A 14,817-nucleotide genomic window follows, 5' to 3' on the forward strand; every position below is an offset into this window, starting at 1 on the left:
AGAGGCCAAGGCAGATGGATCACTTGAGGTAAGGAGTTCAAGACTAGCCTGGCCAACATGGTGAAACCCTGTCTCTATTGAAAATACAAAAAAAAATTAGCCGGGCATGATGGTGGATGCCGATAATCCCAGCTACTTGGGAGGCTGAGGCAGTCCCAGCACTCGGAGGGCGAAAGTTGCAGTGAGCCGAGATTGTGCCACTGTACTCCAGTCTGGGTGACAGAGGGAGAGACACCGTCTCAAAAAAAAAAAAAAAAAGACTTATGGGGAAACTGTTACTGGACTGTTAACATTTTTGTAAGAAGATAGTTTTTAAGACAGTTGATGTAATTTCAGGCAGTATAATAAAGCAAGGGAAAATATCAGCTGGGGAGAAACTAAAGTGTAGGCAGTAAAGCCATATCTAGGCATTCATTCTATGGGACAGCTAACATACTATCTCTGCTTTTCATAGGCACTTCTCTTTTTCTGCTGTAAACTGTACATACTCTCTAAGAGATCAAAGCTCTTATGCTTTTCTGTAAGAATGGCAGCAATGATTTGAGGCCTGGTGGGAGGGGAGAGAGAGAAGAGGACGTTGGTTTCATTATGTGTGTATGTGTTGTGTAAATTTTTACATGCAGACTGGCTCCCTATAAAGCAGCATTGCTTTTCAACCTTTGCTGCACTGGAATCATCTGGGGGCTATTTAGAAAAATACTGATGCTTGGTCCTCACCACAGATGAATCAAATTTCCTGGGGGTTTTGGCCAAGGAGAAGTGGTAGAGGCTGGGCCTTGGTGGTTTTAAAACAAAGCTTTCTGTGTAAGTCTAATGTGCAGTTAGAGTTGAGACCTCAGAATTAGAGCATAGTTACTGGCATTTCAATGAGAAATGGTGTTTTGTTGTTTTTTAAAGTACCTACCAATTCTAATGATTTTAACAGTCTCTAATGCAGAGGCTTACCTTTGTAGCCCTCTCACTTGGTAAGTTTTTGATACAGAAGGACCACAGTAATATTGATTGAATTGGGTATTATTCTTTGTTTTACAGAACCAGGGACTTTTTAATCAGGAAACTCTAGTATGTTTAAGTGGTAACTTCAGGAAAATATTCCTTCTGGGACGGGCTCAGTGGCTCACGCCTGTAATCCCAGCACTTTGGAAGGTCTGGGTGGGCAGATCGCTTAACACCACGAGTTGAAGATCAGCTTGGACAACATGGCAAAACCCTGTCTCTACAAAAAATATAAAAATTAGTTGGGTACAGTGGCACAAGCCTGTACTCCCAGCTACTTAAAAAAGCTGAGGCGGGAGGATCTCTTGAGCCCAGAATGTTAAGGCTGCAGTGAGCCTAGGCAACAGAGCAAGACCCTGTCTCAAAATAAAACAAAATAAAATAAAGTAAGAAAATATTCATTCTGTAAGGTATGGAGAAATTACCAAGAATTATGTGTGCTTCTATAATTAATGAATGAATTCCTTATAACTGTTTATCATGAGCCAAAAGGTTATTTTTTGACCTAACAAGTTGTAGGAGATGTAAAATACTCGTTCTTTCTATTCCATGGCCTTTTATACACTAATGTGATATAAAAGCTTAAGTTTGTCATATAACAGATTCTGTGATTCTGAAATATAACCTATTTTAAGAATTCCTCATGTCAGCATTATAACCACTAATTATAATTCATAACCACTAATAAAATACTTTTAAAAAACGTCATTAGTGATAATTATTTCCATATATGATTGAATGTTTCTTACTTTTATAAATAGCTGAAAGGATGACTTTTTTGAAACAAACTTGTACCAGTTAGATTTTTTAATGTCCTCATGTTGTAAGAGTAACTTCTGTACCTCTCCATATTTTTATATAAACATTCTGAACGTGTCAGAAGTTTATCATAGAAAACAATTATTGCATTTTCTTGGAAAATATAGGTAAGAAGTCTGGAGGAAAAAGAATGGAAATAGTGAATGTTCTTTTACTCAACTTGGTAATTTTTCTATGTAAACGTGAAGAATTTCAAATCATCAGTTACTAGTGATGAATGATCAGATACATTGCTATGTATTTTAATTGAGCTGCGTCTGAAATATGGTGAGCTCCGCTCCACATGTCTTTCTTTATTAACAAATAGCTGTCCTCTTAGGTTTTAATGTCCCTCTTTGAAGAATATTTTGTAAAAGGTATTTTTGCATTCATTTAATAATAGTGTTATTGGAACCACATTTTTATTTTTTTCTCATTAAATTACTTCTAAAGTAACAAGGTTAGTCAAATGTATGTATGGTATATTCGGTGAGAAAAATGTCAAAGTATATGAAAACACTATTATATAATAAAACATTTTAATTTTAGGATTATCCTCACCATTAATTAGTGGGCAACTGAAATTTAGTAAGGTCAGGTGTTTTGCCTAAGTTTGCAAGATTGGTCAGTATAAACTTCAAAATTTAAACGTGAAGCAAACCTGCTTCATAAATTATTAAAAAAAGTATAACAATTGTGAACTTGTTTATTCATTGTACAGACTATATCTTTTAAAAAACTGTAGCGATGACTCATGCCTGTAACCCCAGCACTTTGGGAGCTGGAGGCGGGTGGATCACCTGAGGTCGAGAGTTCAAGACCAGCTCAATCAACATGGAGAAACCCCAATATACAAAATTAGCCAGGCATGGTGGCACATACCTGTAATCCCAGCTACTCGGGAGGCCGAGGCAGGAGAATTGCTTGAACCTGGGACGCTGAGGTTGTGGTGAGCCAAGATCATGCCATTGCACTCCAGCCTGGGCAAGAAGAGCAAAACTCTGTCTCAAAAAACAAAAAAAATAAAAATAAAAAACACTGTAGTAAAACCAGTTATTAGAAAATTTTAAAATGAGTAATGAATACCAGTAGACTTTAATTAAAATAGAAATAGGTGGAAGTTGTATTTATTGTAACCCATGTCAGTCAAAACTATATTATTCCTGGCCGGGCGCTGTGACTCACGCCTGTAATCCTGCACTTTGGGAGGCTGAGATGGGTGGATCACCTGAGGTCAGGAGTTCAAGACCAGGCTGGCCATCATGGTGAAACCCCATCTTAAAAAAAAAAAACAAAAAAACAAAACAACTATATTATTCCTATTACAGTCTTGATATTTTAAGCACAATTGGAATATGTGAAATCTGAAAATGTTAACAGCCTGCTTAAAGATCTGAAAGGATATTGTGGCAGAATTGATTTAAATTCAACCTAGTAAGGATATTTTTAAATAAGTTATTAAGCATGGTATAGATTTTTCAGAGAGATTTTGTATTTCTTGAATAGAAATTTTAAACATATAGGGCATTCACCAGTATCTTTACTGACTCAAATTTTGTAATTCTCAGAGACAGAGGGTATAGAAAGGTCAAAGTAGCATCCTGCGGGCCATATTTGGTCTGTGGACGTGTTTACTTTGACTACATTAAAAAAGAAGAAGGAAAGCATCATTTCAAAATTGAGAGATAACGTTTAAAAGTCAGTTTTATAGCTTTCCTTAAAACATTAACAGGTCAACACCAGGCTCATATTTCTTAGAGACAAGTTGCTGGAACTGTGTAGAAGCCTTGCCTTAGTTGAGGTGTGTCTTCATTTCACCACAGCCTCTATCCATTCTCTCTCATACACGGCTAGCTTCCCTCTGTAGCATCTGACTTTGCAACCCCTGGGATAAGTATAGGGACCTTTTGAAAGTCTTCTTGAGGCATCCAGGGCTTTTATACAAAATAACTAGAATATGTTATACCTCCAGATTATTTTCTAAAAATGATGCAATGGTAATATTTGATTTAAAGATCGGTAGTTGCTGTCAATCTTTGGGATGAGATACAGATTTCATCAGAGCTACTACGCAGCACCAATGCTATCAGGATTACAGTGTGGGAAACACAGTACTTAGTTTTGTAGAACTGTGTTTTTCCCTGCTCCATTGCAATAATAATTTTCTTTTTTTTAGATTCAGGGAATACATGCCTAGGTTTGTTACATGGGTATATTGCATGATGCTGAGGTTTGGGCTTCTATTGGTCATGTCGCCTAAGTAGTAAACATAGTGCCTTGATAGGTAGTTTTTTTAACTCTTGCTTCCTCCCTGTCTTCTATGTTTTAGAGTCCCAGTGTCTGTTGTTCTCATCATTGTAACAGTATTTTCTATCCTGGGGCACCATTAGACACTTTAGTATTTTATGGGGTACTACTGCCATGATTTCCAATGGTATAAGAAACAATGCAAAATTATTTGTTGGATGAGAATTTGAAGTCTTGGGTACTCTTACCTAAAGAGTAGAAGGCCCACTTGAAGAAATGACTATGTTCATTAATTTGGGATTGGAGGCTCTCAAAGTTTCTAAGTGGTCCCTGAGTCAGTAGAACACCCTGAGGGTATAGAGGCAGCCTGGCAGTCCTTTCATGATAAAGGGCCTTTCCACCCCTGAAGACTTTTTTTCCTAGAAGATTCTTTTGAAAAGAGCAATAACCTCTTAAAACAAGATTTAACCTTGGGTTCATTTAATTTAGGACTTAGATGAAAACCTAGAAGCATTTTGAATGAGTCTTCTGGAGATATTACTGTGGTTACAGGTAAAAATTATGTCACTAGAAAAAAGCCTGAGGTTATTCAAATATCCACAGAGTAGAATTAAAAGTTTTTCAGGATATTTGCTGTTTACAGCTATTGCTAAATAGTGGAGATTTAAAAAAAAAGTGAATTTTACTTTTAAAATGACAAACAATAATTGAACATATTTGTGAAGTACGTAGTGATGTTTCCATTCATGTAGAGTGATCAAATCACGGTAATTAGTATTTTCATAATCTGAGACATTTATCCTTTCTTTCAATTCAGCATCTTTCTTGTAGGTATTTAAAACTATATAATGCATTATTGTTACTATAGTCATCCTACAGTGGAATAAAACATGAACTTATCCTCCTGTCTAGCTATAATTTTGTATCCTTTAAGAATCTTTCTCTATCCCTTCCTTCTCTGTAGGGATTTTTTTTGATGTGTCTTTTATCTCAGAATTGTGTTTTCTTAGCTTTATTGACTATGTTTTGTTAATGTGCTTGTGTTAAATTTCCTTATGGTCTCAATTACAGATATATCCTTTGTGTTGCTTACAGATTGGGCTTTATAACAAAGCATACTCAAGAGTTATACTTCTCAGTTAAATATTCATTTCTTCTAATTGGCTGATGAAAACTAAGAAATAAGGATAATTCTGTCTTTCCATAGTAGGTATTGGTGGTGAGATGTAGAATTCATCTTCAGAGAGGCTCTTCCTTCAGTTTCAGAGAAAAAACTTAAGACTATCCCCATCTTCCATTTGCTGCTAAATATTTCAGAGGTGTGGAGGAAAACACTGGTGTGTCTGACTGACTAACTTTAGGCAGAGCTGTGAAGGAAGTAGAGTTTTAAGGACCTCTCCAGTCTCCTCTCTCTGTACTTCCTATCACATTTGTTTTTCTCTTTCTTTGCCCAGTAGTAAAAGGCTGGATGTGAGGTCATAGTGGTTGGGCTGAAAGGATGATCCATTCTAGGATTTTTTTTTTTTCCATTTTTAAAGATGTTTCAAAGAAAGCAGTGATACTTTTATGGAATTGAAATATCAGATGTTCTGATTCTTAATTCATCGGGTTCCTGGTTGTGAAGGCATGGTTGTGGTGGAGAACTAAGAGCCTATTTTGACTAATGTGATCGTGCACATCTGCCAACTCTGTCTCAGAGCCGACTGTGTGTAGAAGCAGTATGGGGATTGTCAGATATGACACAATTGAGGACATCTTTAGGGTTCTCTTGAAACCTTAATTTTTGAATTCTTTTTCTTACCTGTGTGATTTCACTGTTTTGTATAAAATATTTAGTTTATAATTGGACATACACAAATGAAATAATAATTGATATTTAGTGTAGATAGGAAGTTTCCATGTATATGGGAAGATCTTCAAATAATGTAAGGCAGTGATGAATTACCAAAAGCACAAACTATTTAGATGATGATTAGAGGCTGTTTTCTATGATATTTGATTCAGTGAGCTTTGGATTTTGTTTTTCTTGGACTGTATTTCTGAAAATTAATGTTTGCTATTTCAATCTAATGTTATAGGACATTAGATTTACAAAATAGCTTCATTTTCCTCCTCTGCTCTTCTTAATACTTACTCCCTTAATGCATATAATTTACTAGCTAAACATCGAGTATAAATATTGAACATTTTAAAGTAAATTCAATCAATAATTTAAATATTTAAGTAAATTATACTTTTAAATTTAATATGCCAGTTATAATTTTTGGAGAATAAAATGTTAATTTTTCTCTCAAAATGAAAGAAATTGAAATAATATACAAATTGGTAAAGATCTGAGTATTACATTTATTTCTCTTTTCACTCAATTTACAACTACAAGATACAACGTTATTGATATTTTTACATCTTTGGGACAGTGTAGGATTATGGGATTAATGGGAGTAACATGGGCTTTGGAGTAAAGTGAATGAATTGGTAGTTTATGAATTTAACAAGGTTTTTTCATGTTTTGAATCTGTGTCCTCATCTATTTTGCTTAACATATGGTAAATAAAATATTAATAAAGTTCTTAGCACAGAGTTTAGCATGGTAGTCACTTAAAGTTAGTTTATTACTTTTTTTTTTTTTTTTGAGATGGCGTCTCACTCTGTTGCCAGGCTGGAGTACAGTGATGCGATCTCGGCTCACTGCAGTCTCTGCCTCTCGGGTTTAAGCAATTCTTCAGCTTCAGCCTCCTGGATAGCTGGGACTACAGGCGCATGCCACCACACCCAGCTAATTTTTGTATTTTTAGTAGAGATGGGGTTTCACCATGTTGGCCAGGATGGTCTTGATCTCCTGACCTCATGATCTGCCCACCTCAGCCTCTCAAAGTACTGGGATTTCAGGCGTGAGCCACCGTGCCTGACCAGTTTATCACTTTCTTACAAGAAGATCAACATGGTTGGAGTTTGTTGGGAATATTGAATGCAGCCTCATTTTAGTAGAGATACTCTTATAAAGAGATTTGATTGATTGGATATTTAAAGTCCAGGCCAAGGAAGCTGTATTTGACCATGAAAGATAATAGGCAGCCAATAATTTTGTTTTAATTCAGCAAATATTTTTTGAGGCATTATGTGCATGCATGATATGGTATGAGGTATTGGTATGAGTAAAATGGCTCTAGCTGTGACCGAAATAATAAAATCAGTTATTTTGGAAGGCTAATATGACTACAATGTTTGGGATGAATATGAGAGAGAAGAGAAGAGAGAGAAGTGAGAAGACAAGAAGGCCGCTGCAGTAATCTCTGTGTGAAGTGATATGGCTTTGAACTGATTGATAGAGAAAAAAGGGAGGCAGTGATGAAAGTCAGGGATGTACAGGAAACATGAACATGTATTGGTGGCTGAATGGATATGATTGAGTTGATGGGCAAGGGGTGCAGAAGATGCAGACATGAAAGAGCATTCCATGTTTCAAGTTTGAAAGTCATAAAAAACAATGCTGTTAGTGCCAAAATTGTGGGTAGGTGGAAAGAGGAGAGTGCTTTTTGCTGTACACTTTCTTTTTTTTTTTTTTTTTTATCTCTTTTCATTCCTCTTCTCTTTTTCTTATATGAGATTATAGGAAGGATACAAAGCCATATATGGGGGGTAATTATAGCATGATGTCATCAGAAATGTGTTAATAGACGTTAAATGAATGAGGAATTAACAACGAAAACAAACGTTTAGAAAAGATAAGCAAGTTCAAATTCACAGCCACTGATGTAGAAAATGAAGAGATAAACCTTTCCCCAGTGCTGTATTTCAATCTAACAAGTGTTTATAAAGTGTCTACTATGTACAGAATATTTCAGATGATAGACAAATGGATTTGTTCTGTTGTCAAGTCTATCAACAATGTAGACATCTGGGCTTAGAAGTGGTCAGGAACCAAGTAGAGGATACAGCAGGTCGCATAACCACATCCAAGAAAGTGCTTTGAATGCTGATAGAGGAGGACAGAGTACTTTTGGGTCTTAGGTGAGAAAGGATGTCAGTTGTTGAGAAACAAGGAAAGCTTTTCTCAGAAGGCAGCATTTTAGGCTGTAGAAGATAATCTATAGGAGTGGGCGCAAAACACTCTAAGTGGGTGAAATAATGTTTTCAAAGGTATTGGGAATAAAAATCACATGGAGAGTTAGGCGTGTGTAGGTAGTAACAGGATGTAGATCTGGTGTGATAAATTGGAATCTATGAGGGCTTTAATACCAAGACAAAATGTGTCTTGAATTTAATAATAGTGATAGTCTTAGTAAGGTAAGAACTGTTTAGGTGGAAGTTACATTAGTTACTACTTTCAAGATGTACACAAAACTCTTCTGATGATGGAAGTTAACTTTTTCTAATTTCCTATTTAATGGTTACTATATTCTAGATGATTTTCCTCATCATCTTGAATAACTGAAAATCCTTAACAACTGCTTTTCATACCCTTGACTGTCACATGTTAAAGATAGGAGCATAAAAAAGAAATGTGAAGAGACTTCTAACCCACTGAAGTTTAGGCTGCTTCTGAAATTTGCTTTTCCCTACTGTGGTAATCTTTAAATGATGATTTTTGCCAAGTGTCCCTTAAAAAAAAAAGCCAAAAATTTGTAGATTAGCTTGATGGTTTGTGATGAATGACCAATTAAATCCTAGTTAAGGTAAGAAATGTTAATGTTTCCTTTCTGTGTTGACCTTTTCTCCTGAATATGCTTACGATATTTACTGCATTTATTTTCTAAATATTTGTTTCAGCTATGAATTTGTGAAATACCTTAGACAGCATATATGCACCGCTTTGGGTTCTATGATTGAAGAAGAAATGGAAAAATGTACGTCTGATGAGAATCAGGGTGAAGAATGTGGCTATGACACAGTTGTACAGCATGTTAGTAAAAGAACTCAGGAATCCAAAGAGTGAGTATGCCCATAATAATATTTTCAAATAACTTATCTTTTAGCAAGACCCCTTCCTTCCTTCCTTCTCTCTCCCATCCCTTCCTCCCTCCCTCCCTCCTTTCCTCCCTCCCTCCCTTTCTCCCCTCCCTCCCTCCCTTCTTTTCTTCCTTCCTTCCCTCCCTCCTTTTTTTCTTCCTTCCCTCCCTCCTTTTCTTCCTTCCTTCCCTTCCTCCTTCCTCCCTCCCTCCTTTCCTCCCTCCCTCTCTTTCTCCTCTCCCTCCCTCTCTTCCTCCCTTCCTTCCCTCTTCCCTCCCTCTCTCCTTCCCTTCTTTCCTTCTTCCCTCCCTCCCTCCCTCCTTTCCTTCCTTCCAGCACCCGGATCCCTGTCCCTCACGGTCTGTTTCCCCTGTAGCAGCCAGAATGATTCTTTAAAACAGTGAGTCAGATCATGACACGTTTTCATCCAAACTCTCCAAAAGCTTTCTATCTCCTTCTGAGCAAAACCCGGAATATTTTTTGTAGCCAACTAGGCCTACCATGGGCCTTCTGCTCCGTCTCCTGCCCCATTTCTTACCATATTTCGCCTTATACTGCTCTAGCCACTGTGGTCTTGCCTGTTCTTTCTCAAAAAGCCAAGTAAGTCCCTCCCTGAGGGATTTGCAGTCATGTTGCTCCTGCTATCTAGAATGTTCTTTTCCTAAATATTTGCATGACTTGCTCTTTCACTTTTTTGGGGTCTAGTTTAATTGATATAAACAAGAGTTAAGTTCCTACAGCATATTTCTGATCAAAGAAACATCACTAAACTTCTAAATAAAGATGAAAACACTTCTAATATTAAACATTGAAATAAATGTGAGCTATATATACATTTAAGGAAAATTTAAAAGAACAGGATAATTAACTGGAATAATTACTTCAGTGTTGCTGGTAGCCTATCCTTCCTGGTATCTCAGGGTACAAGGTGGGAACCAGCCCTAGGCAGGAAGCCATCGTTAATTTTTTTTTCTCATCAAAGTTATAATGAAAAGATGTTGAATTATATGATGTCATTTGAAGACCTGCTGTGGTTCATATTTCCAGTATCAGAGACATTTGAATATATACCTGAGCTTATATTACTGACTGTATTTTAAAGTATTAAATCTAATTTACTTTTAATTAGTTAAATTTTTAAAAAACTATTTTATACAAGAGCTTTTCCTTTTTGGGGCAACTGATTGTATTATTTAAATTAATATGTTATTCATTGACAAAGTGACGTCGTATAGCTGTTTTAGTAAATTTAGCAAGTTCAAAGCACTAATCTATATCAAGCACAAATCATAGAGATTAAGATTTCTTATTTCTTGATTTGGGGAAAATGAAAAATAAAATCATCTTCATCTTTGGATAATATAATTCTTAGTAAGTCTGTTTCTACCTGTATCGTTAAACTTAATTCTAGAAGGAATACTAAAATACTTTATTAGTCAGTTAATGAAAGTATTTTCATGGTAAGAGCAGAATTTTATATGGTACTTCTAGGAAATTACTTTTTATCTCTAGGTAAGCTATTTGATTTTCCTGTGTTTTAGTTCATCCATGTGTTAAAATTGATACAGTAATAATTACCTCACAAAGATTTTAAATGACTCAGTAAGTGTTTATTTTCCACTTTATGAACCATGGATGAAAGATTTTACATTGTACAGCATATTTTTTTCAGTCTTTTTTTTTTTTGATGATTCTTTAGAAATCACTTAGGGCTAATGTATCAACAGTACATCTGTAAACAGCATTTCAATTGTCATAATTATAAAGTGTTTTTGTAATTAAACATTTTGATATTTTTTAAGCAGATGTTTGCACACAGAAGAATTTATTTGCAGGATCTATATAATATTACAGTATTACTCATATAATGAGTGGAAGTACTCTGTAGATTTTCATTGTTAATTGGTGTGATTTTTATTCACTACTTCTTAGAGCTTTTTGTTTCTGTAGTCTTTAAAACTTGCAAAGCATGAAGGAATTTACTCAATGGTGTTTATATTCTATTTTATATCTGTTTGTCTTAATCTTTTCAAAACTGCAATGGCTGCTATTGAGTTTTAGTTCATTTAACTCTTGATATTGATGGTATGACACTACTTTTTAATTCTCTTTTTAAAATTGTTTGCTACTGCCTGTGGCCATTTTGTATTTCTTACAGAATAATTTATGTTGGTCTTTTCTAAAAGGTTTGTTGTAAACATTTATGTTCAAAGCATAACTTGTAGATTTTCTATGGATTTTAAGTACCATTATCCTTATCTTGTGTATCATTAAGAATTACTCTTATACTTCTTTATTAAATCAGCAGATTGTAAGTTTTAAGGGGATGGGGACTTTATGTTGTTAACATGGCCTTACCTAGCTGCAAAGGAGGCTGGGGAGTGTAGTTTAGTCCTGTCCTCAGCTATAATTCAATCACTGTGAAAGGAGAGAAAAGGTTTTGGTGGATGTATATTGATTGCTGCAAGGGAACTGTTTTGCTTCCCTGTTTTTTGCTGGCCAGAATCTATAGAGGCAGAAGCTGGGCCTTCGGGCTTAGTTATCCTTATGTATACTTTGCAAATCAGTGTGTGTGTCTCAGGATTCCTTTGGTTTTTATGTACCTTTACATCCAACTGCGATATTCCTGGACTCTTTGTTACCTCTATTGAGTTATGTTCTGTATGTTTCTCCCCCTAGTTGTTCCTAATTTATTTCCATCTGCTTTCAGTATTTTTGTATTTTCTCATAATTTCTGATAGTTAAAGAAATATGTTAAATACATGTATTATAAAACTTAATGTGTAGTTCCACATGATATAAATATTTAATATTGCATATTAAATATATTAATACATTTTAAATTGTATATAGAAATTATATCTATTTAACAATAAAAGTTTAAAATATATTTTATACTTTTTATTTAAAATCTCAGTCTGATTTTCATTCAAATTCCCCAGCAGGTTCGATTTCTCTTATGAGAGATAAAGTACTTTTTCTTTTTTTGATTTATAGAATTACAATGACCAATTATCCAGAATTATACAGAAAGGACATTTCTGTGCTTATTTTCCTAGTGTGTTTCTGTTATTTTAATGATAATAAATACGTGTATATACATATATATACCTACACACAGTACACATGTATTTATTATTTATTTCAGGTATATATATATATATATATATATACTGACATACATATATATTTATTTTTTGCTACAGTCATGTGAAATAGGTTAACTAGATTGTATTTTTTATCTCATTTTATAGTTGAGGAAATTGAAACTTATTTATGATGACAGAGCTGGAATCCTATAAAATAGGATTCCAATTTCAAGTTTTCGGATTTCAAATTTTATAATTTATTTACTATTTTTATTTATATCTTTATGCCTTTGTTGTTTTAGATGTGGAAATTTCAGTGGTCCAGGTTACATATCCCGCATTTGTAAAATAAAGAGCTAGACTATATTTATGGTTCTTTCTAGCTCTAAAATTCTGTTCTTAGTGCTTTTGAGTATTTCAGTCTCATCTTAATATGGATGCTTGAGAGTTTGAACTTACAAAGTGGAGAAATTTGTTATGAGTTCTTTTTGAGATTTTTAGACCTACCAAAAGAGATTTTAAATATTATCCAATTCACACTCTTACTAATTCCAGGAATCCCTTTCCTAACATCCTGATAGTGGGTTCCCCAGCCTCTGTTTGAAAGGACACATTGATAGCTTAACTCTTACATAGTTCTTGGGAGTATATAAGAGCTCTCAGTTGTGGCTATGGGTGTCTATAAAGTATGTGCAAGGGAGAAGAGAAGGAAAGAGAATAGAGAATGGGAGGGGTGGGGAAAGAGATAAATATAAGACAGAGGATGAAGGTGTGTAAAATGGCCTGGGTTTTGGTGGTATATTGTTAATATTTGACTTTATTGCTAGCAGTTGGAATCCATGCCATTGAAACCTCTTGCCTTAGGTTCTTTTATTACTACCTTGATCCATATAACCATGAAAAATCCCCAGGAAATCACATACTTTTTGAATTCCCTATTAATTTTTGTTGCTATTTTGTGAATTGTATTCTACTACTTCTTCTTTAAGAAAAATTGAGTTCGATTTTTTTCTTTAGCTTTGTGTTCTTAAAGGGACTTCCCTTTTCATAGAAAAAAATTAGTTAATTTAACTAGTTGACTGTTTTAATTTCTGATTGTCTTTCTCTTATTAAGACTGCCTTGAATTTAAAGGTACAAAGAAATGATGCATTACGTGAAGAATGTTATGATAGCTGTGGTCGAGTCTATGATTAACAAGTTTGAAGAAGATGAGATACAAAATCAAGAGAGGCAGAAAAAAATTCAAAAGGAGAAAAGCCACAGTTACTGCACAGACAATTGCTCTGATAGTGATTCGTCATTCAATCAGGTATGTTGTTTAGTTTTGCATTTATGTCTTGAAATGGTATTTAATAATAATTAGCTTCAATAAATTATTTCTTAGCCATATTTTTCTTCTTATTTTAAGATTCAGAAGAAAAATAAACAATAAAATTAAATAACCTGGCCAGGCGCAGTGGCTCACGCTTGCAATCCCAGCACTTTGGGAGGCCGAGACTGTCAGATCACCTGAGGTCGGGAGTTCAAGACCACCTTGACCAACATGGAGAAACCCAATCTCCATTAAAAGTACAAAATTAGCCAGACATGGTGGCACATACCTGTAATATCAGCTACTCAGGAGGCTGAGGCAGGAGAATTGCTTGAACCCAGGAGGTGAGGCAGAGGTTGCGGTGAGCCGAGATCGCACCTTATACTCCAGTTTGGGCAACGACTGGAACTCCGTCTCAAACAAAAAAAAAAAGAAATTAAATAACCTAATATTAAAGATTTAGTCCATGAAATAACGTCTTATAGAATTATATTCAGTGAATAGTTACATTATATCTGAGACAATTCTTGGTGAGATGAAGAAATTAATGTAGGAATTAAAAAAAAATGTATTGAACCAAATCTGCTTAAGCTCTAGTTAAAACATCTTATTCCCAGTTAATCTGCATTAAAATTTAACTGAATTAGAGATTAGGTATGGAGATGAAACATTTCCCTTATACATTCTCTGGAGGTGAAAGTTGTTCTGAATTGTTAGTTTTAAAACATTAAACTCTTTTTTAAATGTCAAGAGATTTGAGGTCTTACATTTTCTGCTACCAGGTTATAGGAACCCTTGCCGTTTGGCTGCAGCAAAACTAAGAGAAATATGGGCCAGTGGCTGGATTGGCCCTAATAGAAGACAAGGAAAACTAGCTAGACTATAGCCTATACATGTGCCATGAACTTGTACACACAGACTGTCAGGCCAAAAGGAGCCTGTCTCACCTTAGTGTTCATCTCACCTGATATTTTTAGTTAAACAGTTTTCACCTAATTAGCTATACCATGGGGACATAACTATAAAATAGATCCTAACCATATACCAAAAAGGGATTTAAGAAGTTTGCGTGAAAACATGAAAAAAATATTTATATTGGTCACGGTTGGGACTGCATGACTGAAGGAAAAATGGTTTTGGAAATATTCAAAGCATAACTTAAAGGTCGCTGTGCTTTCCCACCATTGCATCATTTAGCAGGAGAGATTATGCTGAATAGTGAACTTTACAAGTTAGATTGATTACCTGATGTGATGGAGAACATGACAAAGATTGTGAATTTTCTTCATGCTGTAACCCCTAATCATTTCTTGTCAAGGAACTGTGTGGAAAAAGGTGGGGTATAGAGATTTTAGTTTAATACAGTTAGATGGCTTGTTCAGTAAGTTTACTGAGCTGCTTCTTCAAATCAAGGACTTTCTGGA

At 35.0% G+C, this 14,817-nt stretch overlaps 1 protein-coding gene across 4 annotated transcripts in view; it reads left to right on the plus strand.

The window, feature by feature from the left end:
* Positions 1–14,817, plus strand: part of TBC1D32 (TBC1 domain family member 32) — a 244,467-nt gene that overhangs the window by 3,168 nt on the left and 226,482 nt on the right. For 3 of the 4 annotated variants that reach the window (XR_010336622.1, XM_021666838.2, XM_064360747.1), the window contains 2 exons: positions 8,812–8,973; positions 13,213–13,390. Coding sequence is in view for 3 of the 4 variants with exons in the window: in XM_021666838.2 (XP_021522513.2) it covers positions 8,812–8,973; positions 13,213–13,390 (340 nt within the window). In the remaining variant the exon portion in view is untranslated. Of the gene's footprint in view, positions 1–8,811; positions 8,974–13,194; positions 13,391–14,817 lie in introns of those variants that run through there. The other variant, XM_021666837.2, reaches the window with a different exon arrangement.

This window comes from Aotus nancymaae, unplaced genomic scaffold, assembly GCF_030222135.1.
Source record: "Aotus nancymaae isolate 86718 unplaced genomic scaffold, 86718_ANA_hifiasm-v0.15.2.pri h1tg000040l, whole genome shotgun sequence".
NCBI lineage: Eukaryota > Metazoa > Chordata > Mammalia > Primates > Aotidae > Aotus > Aotus nancymaae.